General features: G+C 55.7%; 1 protein-coding gene and 1 long non-coding RNA gene across 2 annotated transcripts; one reads left to right on the top strand and one right to left on the bottom strand.

The window, feature by feature from the left end:
- Nucleotides 1–648: 648 nt before the first annotated feature.
- Nucleotides 649–1,969, top strand: LOC146428198 (uncharacterized). The gene is made up of 2 exons (XR_014856104.1): nt 649–933; nt 1,852–1,969. It is a non-coding gene; the product is annotated as an uncharacterized LOC146428198 (long non-coding RNA).
- PLEKHN1 (pleckstrin homology domain containing N1) lies at nt 1,582–22,757 on the bottom strand. The gene is made up of 15 exons (XM_085079835.1): nt 22,176–22,757; nt 21,104–21,203; nt 17,072–17,218; nt 16,683–16,763; nt 15,406–15,493; nt 12,416–12,540; nt 11,664–11,813; nt 10,874–10,954; nt 9,056–9,125; nt 8,670–8,824; nt 7,981–8,175; nt 6,796–7,038; nt 5,279–5,482; nt 5,074–5,122; nt 1,582–4,731 (listed from the first exon to the last, which is right to left on the bottom strand). The coding sequence occupies exons 1-15, from the start codon at nt 22,253–22,255 to the stop codon at nt 4,541–4,543; spliced, it is 1,959 nt and encodes a 652-aa protein (XP_084935961.1). The 5' UTR covers nt 22,256–22,757; the 3' UTR covers nt 1,582–4,540.
- Nucleotides 22,758–23,099: the final 342 nt, after the last annotated feature.

The raw sequence follows: 23,099 nt of genomic DNA, 5'->3' as shown, positions 1-23,099 counted from the left end.
CCGGGAGAGCTCCGCATGATTTGGTGGATTCTCCCACCCACAGGGCGCTCGGGGAGTTGCTCATCACATCCCGCACATCCTCAGCTCCTCGGGGCTCGGGGTGGCAGGGGTGCGTTCTGCCCAAATTTCGGCTGTGCTTCCAAGCAGGAAGGGACAGCTTCTCACGAACTGCTCCCCGAGGAATTCCCGAAGTTTGTAAAGACAGTAAAAAGATGGGAAATGGACTGATTTTTGCTACACCTTGTGTTCTGTCACAGAGAATTTTTCTCCCAGCTCCCAAAGCCAAAGGAGCAGGTTACAAGCTCCACTTTCTGTATATATATGGATAGATATTATACATAATTATATCTTTATATATATATACATGTATATATATATAGGTCTATTTGTCTATTATACATATATATGTCTTTTTTATGTATGTATATATGTCTTTTTAATATATATGTCTTTATATATGTATGTCTATATATGGATACATCATACATATATCTATATCTATATATATATATACATATACACATGTCTATTCTTTGAGAAAAAAAAAGGTTTGGAATTGTGGCTTGAAAATCACGGGGTGTCCATGACTGCTCTGGCTTTCCAGCTATGGAAAAAAAGGGTGGGGAGAACCCAATTCAGGATTTTAACACTGGGAGGGAGCAGGGGGTGGAGGGATCGTTTGTCAAACAGGGAATTGCTGGCAGGCAGTGTCACCTCCTGCCTTTCCCCTGGGAATAAAGGCACAGCTCTGCCAGGACAGACTGGCAGGGCTGCTGGGCACTGCCTGCTGTGGGTGTTCTGCTTCCCAGAATATTCCTGCTGCAGCCAGGACAAGGGATGGACTCCATGGTCAGGATTTAAGAGGTGCTTTGTGGGTTTGCAGGTCCCAATTGCCACCTCAATACAACCTGGACAGATCTGGTGCTGCTCGAGGTAAATCCTGTATTTTTGAATGCTGAGCCTGCTGAGGAATGGGTTGGAGGAAAAGGTTTAATTTCCCTTCCAACCCAAACCATTCTGGGATTCTGGGACTGGCTTTCATTCTGATTTGATTCTGATTCTGGCTTTGCAGAGAACCTTTCCAGAGAAGCAAAGTCTGATATCTCCAGCCAGGTCCTGCCTGACAAGCCATGGGCAGACTTTGGCCAAGGATTAAGGGTTTACACAGTCTGACCTGAAACACCCAGGGGTCTGGAAATCTCCCTGGACACAGAGCCCCAGTGACAACAGTGGGGGCAAAAATTCCCTTCCATGAAAGCAAATCATAGCAAAGTGGAAATAATCCCAGGGAATATGCACTGGAATTGTCCAATCTCTTAGAAATCCATGAGGGAACTTTAATATCAACAGGAAGGGAATCTTCCCCCTTCATCCATTGCAGGCATTGCTGTTGCAACACAATTAAAAGATGAGGGTGACCCTCATCAAAGTATTCACATGAGCTGAGGGGCATGGAGACCTCCCAGCACGTTTGTGATGTTCCCTAGCACAGTTTTGTTCAGAATAAATAGAGCATTTGGGGGTTATCAGATACAAATCTTCCCAAAAAAGAGCAAAGCTGAAAGAAAACAATAACAGCTCTGAGACCCAAACCCACCACACATATCCATTTTACAGAACTGAACACCAGCCACAGCTAGAAAATTAAATAGCTCTTCAACTCAGCCACGTTTACATTTAAATACACAGAACCCACTCAAACTTTACATGTAAACTTTGTTGGATATGTCCTGGAGAAAACAAAAAAATAAAATACAATGAGAGATATTCAAGTACAAAGAGATCCCGGATGGTTTTGGTTGCACCAGAGGAAGAACCAAAGCAAGTTTTGTTCCTTTGTTTGATTTGCAGCCTCTCGAGGGAACAAAGGTTAAGAATTTGGAGCCTCAGGTGAAAACATTTGGATTTGCTGCTGACCTTCTAGAGGATCTGGCCTAAGAGGCTGGAAAATAATAACCCTGAGACTGTGTCCCTTGTTTGTGTGCTGTCCTGGCTCTGGAGGGACCCTGAGGGACATCAGAGCCACACTGACCCTGCTGTGCTCACCGCAGGGCTTTGGCTGTCCTGGAATATTAATTTTTTGGGAATTTTCTCTCCTCCTTGCCTGGGTAGCCTTTGGTGTGAGCTCAGGGATGGGCAGGGGGTGGGAGAAAGGAGGAATTCCCTGAGGAGAATTTGGGGTTTTGCCTGCAAGGAGGGATTCCCTGAGGGGAACTGGGGGTCTTTACTGCAAGGAGGGATTCCATGAGGGGAACTGGGGGTCTTTTCTACAAGGAGGGATTCCCTGAGGGGAGTTTGGGGTATTATTTGCAGTGAGGGATTCCCTGAAGGGAATTTAGGGTCTTGTTTGCAGGGAGAGGGTCCATGAGGGGAATTTGGGGTCTTGTTTTCAGGAAGGAATTCCATGAGGGGAATTTGGGGTCTTTTCTGCAAGGAGAGATTCCCTGAGGGGAATTTGGGTTTTCTTCTGCAAGGAGGAATTCCATGAGGGGAATTTGGGGCATTATTTGCAGTGAGAGATTCCCTGAAGGGAATCTGGGGTCTTGTCTGCAGGAAGGGATTCCCTGAAGAGAATCTGGGGTTTTGTTTTCAGAGAGGGATTCCATGAGGGGAATTTGGAGTATTATCTGCAGGGAGAGGTTCCATGAGGGGAATTTGGGGCATTATTTGCAGTGAGGGGTTCCTTGAAGGGAATTTGGGGGTTTATCTGCAAGAAGGGATTCCCTGAGGGGAATCTGGGGCCTTGTCTGCAGGATGATATTCCATGAGGGGAATTTAGGGTTTTGGCTGCAGGAGGGGCTTCCCTGAGGGGAATTTGGGGTCTTGTTTTCAGGAAGGAGTTCCATGAGGGAATCTGGGGTCTTATCTGCAGGGAGAATTTCCATGAGGGGAATATGGGGTCTTATTTTCAGGGCGGAGTTCTATGAGGGGAATTTGGGGTCTTGTCTGCAGGGAAAGAGTTCCCTGAGGGGAATCTGGGGGATTGTTTGCAGGGAGAGATTCCCTGAGGGGAATTTGGGGCTTTGTCTGCAGGGAGGAGTTCTATGAGGGGAATTTGGGGGATTGTCTGCAGGATGATATTCCATGAGGGGAATCTGGGGTTTTGTCTGCAGGGAGAGGTTCTCTGAGGGGAATTTGGGGGATTGTCTGCAGGAAGGAGTTCCATGAGGGGAATTTAGGGTTTTATCTGCAGGAAGGGATTCCCTGAGGGGAATTTGGGATCTTTTCTGCAAGGAGGGATTTCATGAGGGGAATTTGGGACTTTGTCTGAAGGATGATATTCCATGAGGGGAATTTGGGACTTTGTCTGCAGGAAGGGCTTTCCTGAGAGGAATTTGGGGCCTTGTTTTCAGGAAGGAGTTCCATGAAGGAAATTTGGGGGATTGCCTGCAGGATGGAATTCCATGAGGGGAATTTGGGGTCGTGTTTTCAGGGCGGAGTTCCATGAGGGAATCTGGGGCCTTGTCTGCAGGGAGGGATTCCATGAGGGGAATTTGGGGTTTTATCTGCAGGAAGGGATTCCCTGAGGGGAATTTGGGGTCTAATCTGAAGGGCTGGATTCCATGAAGGGAATTTGGGGCATTATTTGCAGGGAGGGATTCCCTGAGTGGAATTTGGGGTTTTGTCTGCAAGGAGGGATTCCATGAGGGGAATTGCGGGTCTTTTCTGCAAGGACGGATTCCCTGAGGGGAGTTTGGGGCATTATTTGCAGGGAGGGATTCCCTGAAGGGAATTTGTGGTCTTGTCTGCAGGGAGGGATTCCATGTGGGGAATTTGGGGTCTTGTTTTCAGGAAGGGATTCCCTCAGGGTAATTAAGGGCTCTGTCTGCAGGGAGGTCTTGAGGAGCACAGATCACTTGGATTTTTCTGGCTCTGCCTGCCCAGGGGTTGGGCTGTCCTGGTTCAGGTCAGAGCCAGGTTTGGAGCCAGCACTGGCAGGAAGGAATTTTTTTGGCACAAAGTTGAAAGCAAATCCCATTGTGCTCAGATCTTTGGGTTTCTTCCTCCCTCTCCTGTGTGCTACCCCTGATCCTGCAGGAGGACAATCCTGTGAGCACAACTTGTCCTTCCAGCCTCGTGTGACAGGGTGGGACAGCTCTGGTGCATCCTGGCAGAGCCCAGAGCTCTCTGGGGAAGGTCTGGCTGTCCCCAAACAGGGGACCCTCAGAGGGACCAGCTGAGGGCTCTGGTGCAGAAGAATCAAACCAATTCAGGCACTTTTTCTGTGGGCCTTGAGCAGCTGTTCCCCCTGAACACCAAATCCCTTCATCTGAGGGATGCTGACACTTTTTGTTCTTTGATTTTCAGGGGGCAAAGCTTTTCTCCCTGAGCACAGCACTCACACTGCTCCTACAGCCCACAGAGGCTGCGACTACCATGCTCTGCCCCCATCCTGGGATTTAGGGCAGGAATTTGGGCTGCCAAATGGGGAGCAGCCTCACCCACAGCAGGGCTCTCCCTTTTCCTTTTCCTTCCCCTCATCCTGGAGGGAAACCCGGTGAGAGGAGAGCCAGGGGTTTTTCCATGGCTGGAGCTTCCCCTAGACCTGGTAAATCTGGACAGGAGATGGGGAGGTGCAGGGGGTGCCCAGTTCCTTCTCCTCAGCTTCCCACAGGTTGTCGTAGCTGAAGTCGCTCTGGAAGCTCTGGAGCTCGGCGTAGTCGTGGTAGGACGAGGAGTCCTGGCAGGGACAGCTGGCATCTGCCAGGTCGTAGGTGACAATGTTCCCATCTGCAGGAAAAAGGGAGGAAAAAGGGAGGAAAAAGGAGGAAAAAAGGAGGAAAAAGGGAGAAAAAAGGGGGAAAAAAGGGGTCAGGGGGCTCAGCAGCAGCCCTGGGGGTCACCTGAGGATGAGAGGGAGGAGAATCCCTGCCCAGGTGTGGGCAGAGCAGGGAAAGTGTGCCTGGAATGAGCCAGGAGTGCCCCAGGGTGGCAGGGGAAGCCAGGACAGGTGACCCCACCGGACACAGGCACGGGGCAGGTGACAAACATGGGGATGAGGGGCACCAGCCCAGCTCTGAGGGATGCTGACGGCCAGGGAGGGCTGGAGCAGCAGCAGCTCGGGGGTCTCACCTGGGGGGTGCAGGGAAGGGCTGCGATGTTCCTCTGGCAGGGAGGAGATCTGCAAAGAGAGTGACACCCCGGTGAGGGTGGCATGGCTGTTTGTGGCACTCCAGTTTGTTCCCCTGTGTCACCCTGCACACCCCGTGTCCCCCTGCACCCCCTGGGTGTCCCCCTGCACATTCTGGGGCTCCAGAACCACTTTTCCCAGCCTCACCTCCTGCAGGAAGGAGCCGTGGGCAGCTGGCCGCAGCTGTGGCCGGCGGGAGGTGCCCGGGGTGCTGTAGGTGGGGGCAGTGGTCACCTCTCTGCAGGGTCCTGGCAGGGGCTGGCAGTTCCACTGCTCCAGGGAGAGGTGCTGGGGGGCTGGCAGTGCTGAGCACCCCTGGGCTGGGGCTGGCTGTCCGTGGCACTGCAGGAACTGCAACAAAACCGAGCCCAGGTTGGATCCAGCCTGTGGAGAGCTGGAAAACACCGAGCTGGTGCTCCCCAGCTGGAATTCAGCCCTGCTGGGAGCACGTTTAGACCAGCCAAGGTTTGCTGTTTCTGTCCTTCCCACAAATTCTGCTCCATTCCCGTCCTGAACACCTCAGGTGGGAAAGAGAGAATGGCCACGGGTCACTGCCAGTGGTCCACAGGGGCAGTGAGAGCTGGCCAGAAGTGAAGGCAGGAGGATAAAACCAACCCAAGGGATGCAGAAAGACAGGGAACAGCCAGCAAGGACCCTCCGAGGGAAGGGAGGTCACACCAGTGTGCAGGATGACTCAGAAAGTCTTTTCCCAAGAGATTCTCAAAACAAGACATGTGGCCTTTAACAGGCACTGGCTTATCACAGCTGGAATTTTTTGGGGGTGGGTGAAGTGGTCTCTGGCTCTGACTCATCTCTGGTTTCTGGCTCCCATCTCAGTCTCTGCCTTTGTTTGGTGCTTTCTGGCTCTCACCGGGGCTGCTGTGATCAGACAGGGGAAACCTGTTCCCCTCTGCCTCTGTCCTGGCTGGAAGGAACAGGGAACTCTCTGCCCCACCCTGAAATGCAGCTAGCTCCGGAGTTTCCCCATCCCCGCTCAGATGGCAGGAAAAGAAATGGCCCCGGGCACAATTTCTGGAGCCAAGAGCTTGGGTGCTGAGTCAGAGCCAGCACAGGGAGCTCCTGCAGGAAGCTGGAGGAACTGGGAGATCAGTGAAAAGGGGGAGCAGCGGCTTTTCCAGGGGGCTGGGGGCTCTGGAGCGCTGAATTGCCACCCAGCTCCATCCCCAGGCAGGATGGAAACAGGGACAGGACACTTGCAGAAGTGTCCCTTGGAGAAGGGAATGTTCCCACAAATAAAGTCCCAAATGCTGCCCAGCCATGTGGGATGATGGCGCTGACTCCTGGCTGTGCCAACGAAGGGAATTCCTCAAGAAACAGTCATGAGGGGTGGGAAAAGTGGCATCACACACTAAAAAGCTGATGGAGACATGCTGGAAAGCCCTTGGAAGAAGAGGCAGTGTCCCATGAGGCAACAACCCTCCCACTCACGGATTGCCTCAAGAACAAGTGCCCAGCATCCTACAGTTCCGGGAGCATTGCTCCATCTGCGCTGTGTAACCTCCCCTCCCACAGCCCTTTCCAATGGAAATGGAGTTCACACCTGCTCTGGAGCACCTGCCAGTCCCCTATCTCTGTCTGGAAAAGGTGAACCTTGCTCTTCCCAGGCAGGAGGATCCATCCCCATCCCACATCCATCCCCTTACCCTCAGCTCCAGGTGAGCCGTGGGGTGATGCTGGGAGCTGTGTGCTGCGTAGGGCTCATGGTACACTGGAGACTGCATCTCTCCATTGGGATTTTCAGGAATGAGGCTGCAGATGCTCCTCTCCGAGTCCTGGCTGGGCAGCTGCTGCCCGCTGCACTTGCTCTTGGATTTCCTGGCACTGTTGCCCCTGCGCAGGTCCTGCGAGGGCAGCGCTGTGCTGGGCCAGCTGGGCTGTGCCAGGCTCTGCAATGAGAGGACAGACCCTGCAGCTGGCTGTCCTCAGGCTGGGAATTGAGAGGACAGACCCTGGAGCTGGCTGTCCTCAGGCTGGGAATTGAGAGGACAGACCTGGAGCTGGCTGTCCTCAGGCTGGGAATGGATATCGATCTGGACTGGGGCATTGCTGTGGTCCTACACTGATCCCTGCTCTGTGTGCTCCTACATCCCTGCATATGCAATTCCTGCCCTGGATCAGAGCTAAATCCTGCCTGCCCCACCATCTCCACCCGTCTGCAGCTTTTATTTTGGGATTTCCCAGTTTTTTAATCTCCCGTTTGCCTTTTTGTAATCGTTTGTAATCTCCAATGGCTCTTGGGGGGAACACAGGACTGGGATGGGATGGGATGGGATGGGATGGGATGGGATGGGATGGGATATGGAGATGGATAGGATATGGGATGGATGGGATGGGTGGGATGGGATGGGATGGGATGGGATGGAGGAGGGATAATGGGATGGATGGGATAAGGATGGATGGGATGATAAAGGATGGGATGGATGGATGGATGGGACAGGATGGATGATGGATGGAGGATGATAATGGGTGGTGGGATAATGGGATGGGATGGGATGGGATGGGGTGGGATGGGATGGGATGGGATAATGGGATGGGATGGGATGGGATGATGGGATGGGATGGGATGGGATGGGATAATGGGATGGGATGGGATGAGGATGTGACTGGGATGGTATGGGACGGGATGGGATGGGATGGGACCCCTCAGACTGGGATGGGACCCCTCAGCAGCCTTTTCCCCAACACCAAAGCAGAGCCAGCACAAACCCAAGCTCCAGGCAGGGATTTGCTCCAACCCCACAACACACACTGCCCAGCACCCAGACAGAGTCCAACCCCATCCCAGGGTGATCCCACAGGCATCCCCGGTTCTCTGGGGGCTCACTTACGTGGAGAGGCTGGGAATAGCCAGGGGAGAGGGACTCCTCGAGCAGCCTGCCCTCGGGCAGCAGCAGGAAGGAGTGTCCGTCGGGCAGGGAGCCGCTGGTCTGGGACAGCTGGGGCAGGGTGGGCACTCTCCCCCCGGACGCCCAGGAGTTTGTCCGGCCGTCAGAGCTGAGGGATCCTCTCCCACTGCTGGTGAACTGCATGGGGACAAGGACATCCTGTAGGAAGAGCCCCCTGCTTGGGGGAACAGCCCTGGCCAGCCCTCGGGGTGTGGGCTGTGTCCCCATGGCCAGCAGTGGCCGGTGGCTGTGCAGGGTGTGCGATGTGCTGGGTATGGGGCTGAGTGTGGGCTGGCTGGGGACAATGAGGGTGCACAGCAGTGACAGAGCTGGCAGAGGGGTCTCCCATTCCTTGCAGGAATCACAGAATATCCCAGCTTGGAAGGGACCTGCATGTCCAGGAGCCTGTCACTGTCCTTGTGTCACTACCTCACTGTCCTACTGTCACAGTCCGTGTCCAGGCCTCTGCTTCTGAAGGAATTCTACAGAATATTTGCCTATATAATATCCTATAGGATTTTAAATAATTCCCAGGGATTAGCCACTTGCTGACAGCTTCAAGCAGAGCCTGCTGTGTCACAGGAGCGTCACACAGATGGGACATTCCCACCCAAAGCTGCAGCATCCCTCACCTGGCTGGGGTGTGGCGGCTTTGATCCCGAGAAGCTCTCGGATCCCGAGAGGGAGGAGTCAGCATTCCGAAACTGGGCAGTTTTGAGGCAGTAGAGCCACTCCTGGTAGTCCTGGTAGCTGGGACAGCTCACCCGGATGGAGTTGATCAGGCGGCCTGGGAAAACATTCCCTACTGCTGATCCTGGGCTGGATCCCCCAGAAACCCACGGGAACCCTCCTGCTCCATCCCACCCCGCATCCCCTGCCGTCTGGAGATGCTGGTGCAGGGAATGTTGTGAAATCCCAGATTTCCCAGCAGAGCAGCTCAGGGAGCCCCTGGGATGGTGCCACAGCAGCTCAGTGAGACCCCAACCCCTGAGCCCCCCATGCTGTGCCAGACACCCACCTTCGATCAGAAAGGAGGTTTTGTCATTCTCCTCAAACAGCACCTGGATGGCGTTGAGTGGGAGCTCTCCCTGTGGGAGAGAGGAACAGGATTGGGATCACAGAGCCAGCAGGGCTCCTGTCCGTGCCAGGGGGCACAGTGGGCAGCTGTGCCCTGCTCTGGGCTGCAGCCATCACTGCAGCCATCACTGCAGTCCGTGACAATGCTGAGACACCCTCTGGGTGATGTCCCACCTCGGGAAGCACAGCAGCATCCCACAAAGAGCTCCAGCAGCTCCCCCTTGCTGGTTTCCACCTTGCCCAGGGCCTTTTCCCAGCCGAGCATTGGGAACAGCCGATTTCCCAGCCCCTTCCCTGCCCCACAAACACACTTGGCAGCGGCAGCTCCCGTGTGAAGCCGCACAACAAAAGGGCTGGGCTGTTCCCTCACCGCCCCAACTGCGGCGAAGGGAAGTTCATCTGCGGCAGCGCTGGGAGAAGCTCCCGTGCCCTGACACGCCCGTGGAAAAGCAGGTTCCCAGCGCGGTGTCACAGGCTGGTGAATCAGCCCCGGGAGCAGAGCTCCGGCACCGTGGGAAGGGAACATCGCCTGGGAAGGGAACGTCGGACAGGGCAGGTTTAGGGTTTCAAAAGAGATGAGCTCATGGGAGAGCCCAGCCCAGCCCAGGCCCTCTTGCTTGGTGCCCCATTCCCAGGAGCTGCAAACAACGCGTTCCCGAAACCTGGATCTGCCCGAGGTGTGTCCCAGCGCCTGGAAAACACCTTCCAGGGCTGCCGTGGGATGGGGAGAGCTGTGCCTGCTCACGGCCCTCCCGATGGGAAGAGATGCTCTTCCAGGGATAACCAACCCTGCAGTTAAAGCAGGGTTAAAATGCAGGTTAAAATGCAGTTAAAGCATTTTGCAGGATGTGGAGGCAGGTGGAGCAGGACCCCAGTGGGTTCAGATCAGATTTCCCCACCCTCCAGCTCTGCAGAGCTGTTGTGTCCCTGGCTCTGGTGACTCAGGGATGCAGCAGAGCAGCAGCTCTGGGGTCACAGACAGTTCACTGCTCCTCCTGGCGCGTTTGTTCAGCACAGGGAGAGCAAAAAGCACAAGAGCCATCAGATGATGCTCAGGAACACAGAATCACAGGACTGGGAAGGGCAGAGAGGCCCTCCAGGGTGACCCAGTCTGACCATTAACCAGCACAGCCTGAGCCGTGTCCCCAGGTGCCACCGGGGATGTCACTGCCTGATCTGAGCGCCGTTCTGACTGCACAGTGCCACTGCCTGAGGCTCCAGCACTGCTGCCGCCAACAGACACACCACAGAGGCTGCTCTGGCAGCCCTGAGGATGCTCCCTGTCCCTGCTGTCCCTCTGCTCCCACAGAGGGGAGAAGCTGCCAGCACTGCACCACCAGCAGCCTCCCCTCCCTGCCTGAGCTTTCCCGGGAGCACCAGCAGCACTGCCAGGCTGCTCCTGGCTCCCAGGTGGTCCCGTGGCACAGAGCCTGGCAAGCAAAGCCCCCTCAGGGGCACTCTGGAGCTGTGCCAGCTCCTGTCTGGAGCGGCAGGGGTGGCTGCCTGCCAGCCTTCCTCCTCCTCCTCCTCCTCCTCCTCCTCCTCCTCCCAGAGACTCGGATTGCTGGCAGGCAGCTCCGTCCCCCTGGGCTGCTGTAGGAGGGAGAGGTGTTTCTCATGGGAAGGGATCTTGCACCATCCCTGTGCCTGCTCCTGCCAGCTGGCACGGGAGGGAGCAGCAGGAGCACAGGTGGAGGGAGCAGCAGGCAGCTGGAAAAAGCTGAGGGGAGAGCAGCAGGATGCTCTGAAAGGAACTCACCTTGAAGCAGAGGCCGCTGGGCTCCTCAGACATGATCACCAGCGTGGAGGGGTAAAGCACCAGCAGCCGGTCATGCTGCTCCTGGGGAAGCAGATAGGGAGAGGTTGGAGCTCTGGGAATAGCCAGGATTTGGGGCTGGAGAGCTCTGTGCTTTGTCCTTCTGACAGCAGCCTGGGGCAAGGGCTGAGCAGCTGAGCTGCTTCTCTGTGCTGGGAGATGGCTCTGGGAAGAATAATCCATCTCCCTGCACCAGGACATGGCTTTAGGAAGAAAAATCCATCTCCCTGCACCAGGACATGGCTTTAGGAAGAAAAATCCATCTCCCTGCACTGGGACATGGCTTTGGGAAGAAAAATCCATCTCCCTGCACCGGGACATGGCTTTGGGAAGACCTAGGCTGCTTGCCTGCGCCACGAAATGGCTTCGGGGCATCTATCATCTATCTATCCATCCATCCATCCATCATCCATTAATCCTTCCCTCCATCCCTCCATCCATCCCTCCATCCATCCCTCCATCCACCCCTCCATCCATCCATGAATCCATGAATCTATCCATCCATCCCTCCATCCATGAATCCATCCATCCATCCTTCCCTCCACCCCTCCATCCATCCATCCATCCATCCATCCATCCATCATCCACCCATCCTTCCATCCATCCCTCCATCCTTCCCTCCACCCTTCCATCCATCCATCATCCCTCCATCCATCATCCATCCATCCATCCATCCATCCTTCCCTCCCTCCCTCCCTCCCTCCCTGGGTCACTCCCCATCGCCGTGTCCCACCTGGAAGGGCAGGTGCTGGAGCTTCACTTTGGACACACAGAGGATTTCTCCCAGGGATTCCCGCTGGGTTCCTCTCCACTCCTGCACGGGCAGGTTCTGCACAGACCAGCGCAGCTCCTCCTTGCCGCCGCAGCTCTGCTTCCAGCCGCTCTAGGGACAGCAGCACACTGACAACGGGCAGACATGTCCTCCCCTGAGTTTAGCCAGGGCATGGCCCACCCGGGGACACTTTTTACATGTGGCAGGAGCAGGGAAGAATCAATAAATCTGGGCAGGAGGCAGTTTTCCGGCTGGGAATTGATAATTGTTCTCCATACCGAGCAGCACCTGGAAATGCCTTTCCAAGGGGGGCTTTTGTGTTTGACAAGTGAGGAGATGGAGACAGGGAGGGAATGAAAACACCCTCAGAGACTGGGAGAGACAATCTCTTGAATCTGGGCCTGTCTTCCAGGCTCCAGCCTCCTCCTGCAGCTGTTTTGCAATCTCTGGGCAGTTGCACAAGCACCCAAAAGCGTGAGAGCCTCTCTGAGCTCTGACCCTGGCTGTGGTGCTGGTGGCACCTGTGGGTGGATCTGCCTCCCAGCACATCCCCTGCCAGCAGCTCCCAGACCCCTCTTGTGCACTCCTTTTGCACCCTTCCCTCCCAGGAAAATCCCCCAAAGGTGAGCTCTGAGGGAATCCATCCCAGTGTCCTGCTGGGAGGTGGCAGGGGGACACAGCCATGGGACAGGGACAGGGACAGGGACACCCACCTGGGCCAGCAGGGGCAGCGCCAGGCTCCCTCCGCTGAGCTGGATCTGCTTCTCCAGGTGGTACAGCCACTGCTTCAGCTCTGCCTCCGAGGGGCAGAACACGATCAGGGGGTTCAGCAGAGGCCCTGGGCATGGAGACACGAGCTGAGCACAGCAGAGCCGGGCAGGGATGGTGGAATCCATGGGAATCGGCTGGCAGAGCTGCCCCTCTCTGCCCATCCCACCCTGGGTGCTGGGGACACCAATGCTCTGCTGCCACCACCCTGCTGTCCCTCATGGCAGAGCTGCCCCACTCTAAAAGATGCTAAAAGGAAGCTAAAAGATGCTAATGGCTCTAATGCACATCAATTCCTTGTTAATTCTTCCACAATTAATAAACTCAGGAGCTGTCTCGAAAGGAGTCAGGAGAATTTGGGATGTTGTTTGTCTCCTGACATGGGAATTTTCAGTTGAAGGCTGCCTTGGGGGATGACTGGAGAGATTTTACTGATGTTTTACATCCACCCATCCCACCCTGGGTGCTGGGGACACCCCTGCTCTGCTGCCACCGCCCTGCTGCCCTTCCTGTCACCCTTTTGTCACATCAGGCTGCCCCAGCCCCTCCTCAGGCACACCCAGCCCTGACCACCAGACATTTTAATCCCAAACCAGGCCAAGAACGAACCCCAAAGATGACCCAAAACCCAAGCCTGACCTCCACAGCCAGACTGCAGCTTTCAAACCCTGCCAGCAGTCTGTGGGAAGGGACAGCAGGGACTGTCCCCAGGCGCTGCTCCCTCGGCAGAAATCCCCGTGTTATCTCCCAGTTTCACTTTGGCCCTCCGTATGTAGAGCACCAGTAGCTTTCTGACACAGTTTGTTTACTTATTGCCTCACCGAACATAATCCGTGCCAGCCAAGCTGGGGATGACTTCAGACACCCCCTTGGAGGGAGGGACAGCCCTGCAGCTTGTTGATTTTCGTGTCTCCAGCTCTCACTCAGCTCAGAGCAGCAGCACGAGTCTCCCACACCCTCTGCTACTCACTCCAGACACAGCCTGGTGAGGGCAATAACCATTCCCGGCAGGATGCAGAGTGGATGTTGTGATTAATAATTTACCACTCAGCTCATATTAAGCCCTGCCTGCTGCAGGCTCGGAGGGATCTGCCTCTGTGGGACTTGGAAGTGCCCAGATAAACCCGGATCAACGTGGGACTTTGCCCTTCTGCGGTATCTTTAGTGCCCTAATTCCTGCATTATTTATAAACAACGTTTCATTAAGCCTTTGAAGCACATCTGTCTTTCAGGAAATGCCCGGTAAACAAAGCTGAGGGTGGCAGAGCTTCCCTGAGTGACTCCAACCCCATGACAGCAATTTGGTGTCGAGTCTATCCACGTGTCTGTGGGACCATCGTGGCTCTGGGCTTCTCCTGCCTCCCTTCTTTCTGTTTCCCTGTCCTTGCAAGGGGGATGCAGCGATTGCAGAGCGGCCAGCAGGGTGTGACGCTGCTCCCTGGGCGTCCAGATCCCCACAGAAATTATAAATACACCAGAAACCCAGCAGGGATTGTGCTGCCAGGCTGTGACCCTCGGCATGGCACTGCCACCCCCCTCCAGGGCATCACCCAAACGGGGCTCAGGAGGAAGAGAAAATGAGGAAAGAAACTCCCGGGACGTGGCTGGGCTGGGGCAGGAGCTGCTGGAGGGCTGTGAAGTTCTGAGCTGCAAGTTCAGCTCCTGCCATCCCCCTGGGCCCCAGGGACACGTTCCTCTCAGCCCTCAGCTCCTTCCTTCTGCCCTGTCCTTCCTCTTTCCTCTGAAAGCTTCCCGAGCAGCGCTGGGAGCAGGAAAGTCCCTTCCTGGGGCAGGAGGAGTTCAGTCCCACCAAACCACCTCTAAATGGTGCAGAGGTGCTCCAGGTGCTCCATAAATCCATCTGCATCCCCGGCTGGGTGGGCAGCAGGGCCCAGGTGACATCCAGCCCCTGTCCCCGTGCCAGCAGGGCTCTGCATCCTCCCCCCTCCTCATTCCCAGGGATCCTGCAGCGATTTCCAGGGAACTGAGCCACGCTGGCAGGGCAGCAATGAGGAACTGCTGATCCCACAGCGTTTCACAAGCCGGGTGGCTGTGGTGGCTCAGAGTCACGAGATGAGACATTTCCAGTGTGGGGACATGGCAAGGGCTCCTGTCCCCTCTGGGGCTCCATTCCTTCCTCTCCGAGCAGGGAAATAAAACTGTTCCAGCATCTCCCAGCAATCCTAAATATCCCTGCCTGCCTGGGTGTTTCCTGCCACTGCTTCACAAACCCCACAGTGCTGTGGGAAAGGCTTTGGCAGGACAATCCCCCAAAGCCTGAGGCCATTTCAATCCCCCAAAACCTGAGGCCATTCCCACCCAGCCACACTCCTGGGCCCTAACTGTTCTTGGAGTCACTCCCTGCCCTCGGGAGAGGTGGGAGAAGGAATTCTGTTCCATTCCTTCCTTCCGATAACTGGGCAGAGCTGGGAGAAAGAATTCCATTCCTTCCTCAATAACTGGGCAGAGCTGGGAGAAGGAATTCTATTCCATTCCTTCATCAATAACTGGGCAGAGCTGGGAGAAGGATTTCCATTCCCTTCTCAATAACTGGGCAGAGCTGGGAGAAGGAATTCTATTCCATTCCCTCCTCAATGACTGGGCAGAGCTGGGAGAAAGAGTTCCATTCCTTCCTCAATAACTGGGCAGAGCTGGGAGAAGGAATTCTATTCCATCCCCTCCTCAATAAGTGGACAGAGCTGGGAATTGTCCCCACGTGTCCCCAGGACCAGAGCCCAGCCCCATCCTTGCCCTGCCCTGCCCTGTGCAGCCCTGGGGGCTCGGGAGCAGCGAAGCCTTGCAGGGAAAGATGGAAATTCCAGCGGAAAGGCAGAGCTCAGCCCTCTGCAGCCTCTCCGTGGGTGTTCCCCGGGCTGGGACAGGCAGCAGAGCCACCGCAGTGTCCCTCCCCGGGCTGTGCAGCTCAAACACTCACCGGCGATGCGGAAGGCGTGCTGCTCCTGCCCCGGGCTCTGCCCAGCCTCCAGCTCCCGCACCTCCAGCTCCTTCAGAGGCAGCAGCCCCTGGCGAGGACAGCACGGCGTTATTTGGGGGTACAGACTGCCCTGAGCACCCCTGTGCCCCAGCAGGGTGAGCCAACACCCCCCAGGATAATGGGCTTGGGGTCAGGCTGGGGGTATTTGGGATTTGGGTCCAGGGAAAGCAGGTTCAGCACTCCATGGGGTGATCCTGCAGCAATCATCTGCCATGCTGAGGAACAGCTTTATATTCCCCTTCATTTCTTTCCATTTTAAGAGAAACCTCGGCGAAACAACAGTGGTTTAAGAGGAAAAAAAACAGAGGATGGGATTGGCCCTAAAGGAAAATGAGGCTGCCCAGTTCCCCAAGCCTGGATGTTCAGATTCTCACTCTGACAAAGCCCAGGAACAGCTGACAGCTTTGTCCTCCCAGTCCTGGGCTTCCTGAGCAAGCTAAAAGATGCTAATGGCTCTAATGCACATCAATTCCTTGTTAATTCCTCCACAAGTAATAAACTCAGGAGCTGTTCCGAAAGGAGTCAGGAGAATTTGGGATGTTGTTTGTCTCCTGACGTGGGAATTTTCAGCTGAAGGCTGCCTTGGGGGGTCACTGGAGAGATTTTACTGATGTTTTACATCCACCTCAAGTCACCTAAAAGCCAATCAATCATTTCTAGAAAGGAATTAATTTTATAATCATCTCCAAAACCGCCATGCTCAGTTTTAGCTCCTCACTCATGTGGAGGAAGAGTGAGAAAAGCCAGGGATTGTTTTCCAGCTGTGATTTTTGGCTGCACTGCAGAGCAGCCCATTCATTATTTGTAACTCCCCAGCACCAGCAGGTTAAAAGATTAATGAGTGCTTTGCCAGCAGAGCTCCCCAAGGCTCAGCTTTCTCCTCCCACAGAATAATTAATGCTGGAAAAGTCCAACCTGCAGGTGGAGGAGTTCCCCTTGGCCCAGAGGCTCAGACTCTCAGGGCAGCAGTGGAGCTGTGACTCCCCAAGGTGGCTCCAGGTCCCCTGAACATCTCCCCCTGCCCATCCTGGTGTCCTTCATCCCTGCCCACTGACCCAGGTGACACCGAGCTGCTCTGGGGACAAACCTTGGGAAAAACCACCCTTTTGTCCCAAGAGTTTGGCGCCCCAGGAAGGGACTTGGGGACATCTGGAGTTTGTCTACCCCTTGTCCCCAGCGTGGTCCCACTGCCCACAGCCCAGCCAGGTGATGCCTACCTGGTAGGTGAGGCCATTGGGGCCAACAGACTGGAAGTACAGGTAGGACTGGAACAGCTCCAGGAAGCAGTCGTTGACCTCCTGCAGAGGGGACACATTTTGGGGTCATCTCAGGACATTTTGGGGTCATCTCAGGACACCTCCCTGCCTCCCTCTGCATCTCAGGCTGATCTGAGTTTCTCCAAGGGCCACATCTGTGCCCATGGAAGCACTTCCCAAATTTCCCACTGGGGTGGGAGCAGATGTGGCAGCACATCCCCCTGCCATGCAGCAGCCCAGGGAGTTCTCCACAAATCCCATTTCCCAGAATTTCCCTTTCTTTCCCACTCCTGCAGGGTCACACTGTCCCTGGGGGGAGAAACCTCCACCAACAGGCGCCTCAGGTTTACCTGGAAGTGCTGGAACTTAAACTTGACCTTGGAGTAATAAATCATTTTGCCCAAATTCCTGACGACGGTTTTCCTTCGGCCCTTCTTGAACAGGCTGGGGAACCTCTGGTCCAAGTTTTCCTTCTGGTTTTCCTGGTTCTGAAGAATCTGTACCGAGGATAGAGGGGAAAAAACATCAGAGCTGGTGGAAGAGACATTCCCAGGACATCTTCCCAGCAGGGAAAGGCGCCCTGGGCAGGTGCCCAGGATGGGCTGTTTGTTGTTGGGTCTCCTTGCCAACGTGGACAACATGGGGTTCAGTTCCTGCTGGGAGCCTGGAGGAGATCCTGAGCTAAAGTTGGGGATTCTGGGCTGGAAAAGAGGAGGAGGAGAGGCACATCTCACTTTTGGGGTGTCCCAACTCCACAGATAAACCATGCCGATGTGCTTCTCACTGGGGTGAGTGGGAAGGTTTGCTCTGCTGGAATTCCACCCTGATTCCTGTGCTCTCCCATCAGCTCAGATCCCCCAGCTCCTTGGGGTTTCAGGCACTTTTGGGGCAGAGCCCCACAGCCATAAAGCAGCTCCAAGGCATCGTGAAGGTGCAAAGTGTAAAAAATCTTGGAAAAGCTTTGGGAATGCAGCAAGCACCAGAGAGCAGCACTGAGGAGAGGAGACAGCACTGGGGGCTTCCCTGATTTCCTGGTTATATGGGAATTCTTCCCTCTGGGCAGGAGCACAACCCCACAGCCCTCACTTCTCACCACCTGCATGGGGGGAAAAAGATCTTCCTGCAGTTTTCCTGGGAAAAACACTTTATTCCTGGGGGCTGGCTGATTTCCTTGGAGAGATGGGAGCGGCTGGGAATTCAGCCACTGATTCTCCCAGCTCCTCACCCCAACGGCATGGGGTTGGATGGGTTAAATGTGAGTTTTGTCAGACACATCCAGACTCCGGGAATTCATTCCCAAGCTAAAGGGAAAGTTGGGTGGGCGAGGGGAGCTTTGCCAGGGATGAGCAGGGTGAGCGGGGTTGGTGACACTCCCAGCACGTCCCCATTCCCAGAGTGTCCATTCCCGATCCTGTTCCCATTCCCGCTGTGCCGTGCCAGGGGACAGCTGCGTGTGCCTGTGATGGATGAGGAACCAGCGACATCCAGCTCTGAGTCACCCCTCTGGCATGGGGACAGCCCTGTGCAGCCAGGCCGGGGGCTGGGAAATTGGGAATGGAGCTGGGGAACTGGGAATGGAGCTGGGAATGGAGCTGGGGAACTGGGAATGGAGCTGGGAATGGAGCTGGGAAATTGGGAATGGAGCTGGGGAACTGGGAATGGAACTGGGAAACAGGAATGGAGCTGGGAAATGGGAATGGAGCTGGGAACTGGGAATGGAGCTGGGAATGGAGCTGGGAACTGGGAATGGAAATGGGAATGGAACTGGGAAATGGGAATGGAAGCCTAAATCTGTCAGGACCCTTTCACCTGCAGAGCTCAGGGTTCCTTCCAGGGCCTCGCTGGATTTGGGTTGTTCTTTTTAGGACACGAGTTAACCCTTTCCTGCTGAAATCCTCCCTCCAGCTTTCCCCTGGAGTAACAAATCACTACTGCATTTGGAACAGAATTTCAGGAACGCACTGGGTGCCCAGGAAAGATCTCACTCAGTGCAGGGAAATAGAGAATTTGTGCCACAAATGCAGAGCAAAGAGCAGCTGGTCACGGGTGCAGCAATAACAAAACAGGGCTCGGATAAGAGCACCAGCAGCACCTGAGAGCTGGGAGAGGGTGAAGCCATAAAATCATGGGCAGAGATAAGGAGCAGCACCAGCCACCAGCTGCCTGGGACGTGGCAGCCAAATTTCCCAGGGGAAAAAAATCAGGCACCCAGGAGGAAAAATGAGCTGGGAATGCAGCAGCAGGGCTGGCAAGGAGCTTCCAGAGGGATCCTCCCAGAGCAGGGGGAGAGGAGAGCTTCCACAGCCACTCAGGTGGTGAGAAATAAATGGAATATTTCCCTCAAACACGGGTCCAGCTTGGTGGCAGCGAGATTAAGACAGATGGATTTAATGGCCGAGCACGGGAGCAGCTCCAAGGCCATGGGAAAAACGGGATCACATCCCTGGAATCTGCTGCCCTTCCAGCTGCAGGCACCCCCCAAACCATGGGGATGCCTCAGCCACAGCTAAAGGCTCCTGGCGTTGTTCCTTGCTCTGGAATTCTCCCCAGCCAGCTGCTCACTGCCCTGCCTGGGCTGTGCACCCTCCTCCTCCCGCAGCCCCATCCCTACAGGGATTTCTGTAGGATTTCTGTGTGTTTCTGTATGTTCTTATAGGATTTCTGTAGGATTTCTGTATGTAGGATTTCTGTATGTAGGATTTCTGTATGTAGGATTTCTGTATGTTTCTGGAGGTTTCTCTAGGTTTCTGTAAGTTTCTATAGGATTTCTGTAGGATTTCTGTAAGACTCTGTGTATTCCTGTAGGATCCGTGTGTTTCTGGAGGTTTCTGGTGGTTTCTATAGGGTTTCTGTAGGATTTCGTAGGATTTCTATAGGTTTTCTGTAGGATTTCTGTGAGATTCCCGACCCATTCCCGTTATCCCAGCGGTCCTGCTGCCTGCCAGGCCCTGCAGATCCCTGGAAACCTGCTTTCTCCCGGGCTTTGGCAAGGTGCAAGTGCCCTGACATGTCCTCTCCCCCCCGCAGGTCTCACCCTACAGGTAGAACGAGTTACTCATGAGCTGCTCAGCCGCGGCAGCCCCCGGAGCCTCGCGGTGATTCAGAGCAGGAAGAGCTCAGCCTGGCAGAGCCCTGCGGCTCCGGAGCCGCTGGTTCATGGGAACAGCAGCAGATGAGGAGCTCTGGGGTACATCCTGCCCGCGGCTGGAGCTGTGGGAACCAGGGCAGGGGATGCTGGGCTGAGCAGCGCTGGCTGGGGGTGCTGGAAGGGCTAAACAGGGTGGATTTGCAGGGATTCACCTGCCCTGGCCCAGAATCGCTGCGGTTTGGGTGATCCCATCTCCTGTGGGGTTGCATCAGAGCTCGGCTCTGCCCCAGCCCTGCAGCTGCTGCTGCTCCCAAAGCCCAGGTGGGAAAGGGGCAAAGCCAAGGCTCCCTGCAGGCCACACAGGGAGCTGGGCAGGGTTGGCATCCCCTGAGCCCCAGGCGAGCTAAGGGCTCAACCACCTCCCCACCCTCCTTCCTTCCTGCCCCGGAGAGATCCCACACTCCCTGCGGCTCCCAATGAATGAATTCCCAGTGACCTTTCCCAGGATTCCATCTCCAGGATCTGCTAACCCTGACAGCTTCCTGAGGCATCCAGGATCCGTGCAGGATCTGCTTTTTGCTGCCTGATCCCTCTGGATCCAGCTGGTTCCCTCAGGGAGCCTGGGATTCCCAACGCCTGGCACCGAGGCTGTGCCTCAGTTTCCCCTTCCCCACACCCACACGGCCTGTTTGCCACGCACTGGGATCGCTGAACACCCAGCTCTGCCCAAACGCTCCCCAAATTCCCCCCACACCCCCGGCCCACCCCACGGGAGCCCCCAAACCCAGGTTTCTCCTGGGAATGAGGCCATGTGGCCACAAGGCTGGGCTGTGCCTGGGGCTGCCCTGCCCTTCCTGATTGCCTTCCCAGGCTCCTGCTAATCCACTCCTCTCCGTCTCATTCCGGCGTGGGAATGAATCACCTCACCTGCCAAAGCTCGCTCGGGTTTTCCCCGAAACGAGGGAACTGAGAGGGAAGGTGGCAGGGGGAGATGTCCCCATGTCCCCATGTCCCCATGTCCCCATGTCCCCATGTCCCCATGTCCCCATGTCCCCATGTCCTCTCAGTGGCTCCCAGCATCACCCCACACCCCACCATGGTTTCCAGCTGATCCAGGTCCCCTCACACCTCCACGGGGACCTCAGCTCATCCCTTCCTGGGCTGCATCTCCTCGGGACAGAGCTGCTGCCACCCCCAGCTCCAAACCCAACATCCCCCCGGAGTGCTGGGCTCGGGGTGGGTGGGAATAAACCCCCGGCGAGGTGGGCAGGGGGTTGGATGGGTTGGTACTTGCCTTTGCTGGGATGTACTGCAGGATTTTGTCCGTGCTCGTGTCTCTCTCCTGCCCTCCGTCTATCCCAAAAAAGCTGGGCAGCTTCTTCTTGCCATTTTGTCTACAGAGGGAAGGAAAAAAAAAAAAAATAACCAAACACACACATGGAAACGCAGATCCGTGATGCATGGTGAATCCTGCCCAGAAATAAGGAAGCCAGGAAACCAAGCAAGAAATTTGTCACGGGCTTTCGAATCATCCCAGCCCAGCCAGGGGCTGACAAACAGCCTGCGAGGATTGAAACTGGAGTTGTGCTGCACTTGTTGGGGTTTCTCTGCTTTTTTACAGCCAAACGATCAGCTTGGCTCATCTGGGCTCCCAAACCAGCCCAGGGAGCAGATGCTCCACGGCACAACACAAGACTAAAATCAGCCCCGACAGGGCTGGCAGGTTCCCGAGGAATCCCCCCAGTTCTCCCCAGAGCTCTTTTCCAGCCCGGAGTGCTGGGGATGAGGAGAGCTCTGTCAGCCCGTGCGGATGGAGCAGGGGAAAGCTGGGAAGGCTGCTCTGCATTCCTGGGAAGCTCTATTTTGGGACAGCCACCCATCGCCGCGGTACCTGAGCGCTGCCCCGGCCAGCCCAGCGCCCAAATCCCCAATATTTCACTGATATTTTCTGCCATTTCTCCTTCGGGTTTACAAACATAAATCCTACAGCAAAGTAGGATTTGGGATTATTTGGGATTTGGGGTTTGGGGCTTTCTCCTTGAAGTAGGAGGAGTGGGAATGTTGTTTTCTCACAACAGCACCAGAACTCTGAATAAAAACACCCAGGAGTGGGAACAAGAAATATCCGGTGTTCTGCACCTTGTCCCGCCGGGGGGAGTTGAATTACCCAAACAAAAATTAACTAAGAGGTGCTTCTCCCCAGGGCTGGCTTTCCCTGCCGGCTGGGAATTCGGGATCACTTGGGGAGAGCTGATCCCAGGGTCTGGCAGTGAGGAACCACCGGGAAATAGGAAATCCCCGCAGGAAAAGATCCCGCCGGGCAATCAGCCCCATTCCCGCAGCCCGGAGCCGGAGGGGATACTCACTCCTTCTTCAGCGAGGGTTTCCGTCGGAAGGAGTTCCTGAAGCCGCCGGGAGCCTGCGGGACACAGGCGATGTTCCCCATGCCGGCAGCGCCCCGGAGCTGGGGCTGTGCGGGATCGGAGCCGGGATTTGTGCGGGATCGGAGCTGGGGTTCCTGTGGGATCCGAGCTGGGGCTGTGCGGGATCCGAGCTGGGGCTGTGCGGGATCGGAGCTGGGGCTGTGCGGGATCGGTGCCGCTGTTCCTGTAGGATCAGTCCCGGTGTTCCTGTGGGATTTGTGCGGGATCAGTCCCGGTATTTCTGTGGGATCAGTCCCGGTGTTCCCGTGGGACCAGTGCCGGTGTTCCTGCGGGATCAATCCCGGTATTTCTGTAGGATCTATCCCGGTGCTCCTGCGGGATCAGTCGGTATTTCTGCGGGATTAATCCCGGTGTTTCTCTGAGATCAGTCCCGGTGTTTCTCTGGGATCAACCCCGGTGTTCCTGTGGGATCAGTCCCGGTGTTCCTGCGGGATCAATCCCTGTATTTCTGCGGGATCAGTCCCAGTGTTTCTCTGGGATCAGCCGGTATTTCTCTAGGATCAGTCCCGGTGTTCCTGCAGGCTCTATCCCGGTGTTCCTGCGGGATCAATCCCGGTGTTCCTGCAGGCTCTATCCCGGTGTTCCTGCGGGATCGATCTCTCCCGGCCGCTCCTTTCCGCCCGCCGGGACTCGAGTGGGTGTGGGCAGAACCCAAACCCCAATCCTCCCCTCGCTCCCGCCCCGCGGGCTGGGAGGGGCAAACCAGGTACCTGTTAGCTGGGAATTCACCACGGAACGACAGAGCAGCATTCCCGACCCGCCGGCGGGATGAGGCTGGAGCGGCCGAGAAATCCATCCCGAGCCAATAAATCCATCCCGAGCCAATAAATCCATCCCGAGCGCCTT

This window comes from Lichenostomus cassidix, chromosome 21, assembly GCF_008360975.1.
Source record: "Lichenostomus cassidix isolate B80296 chromosome 21, HeHo_3.0, whole genome shotgun sequence".
In the NCBI taxonomy this organism is placed as follows: domain Eukaryota; kingdom Metazoa; phylum Chordata; class Aves; order Passeriformes; family Meliphagidae; genus Lichenostomus; species Lichenostomus cassidix.
The sequence above is the reverse complement of the archived record's forward strand: the minus strand, read 5'-3'. Positions and strand labels throughout refer to the sequence as shown.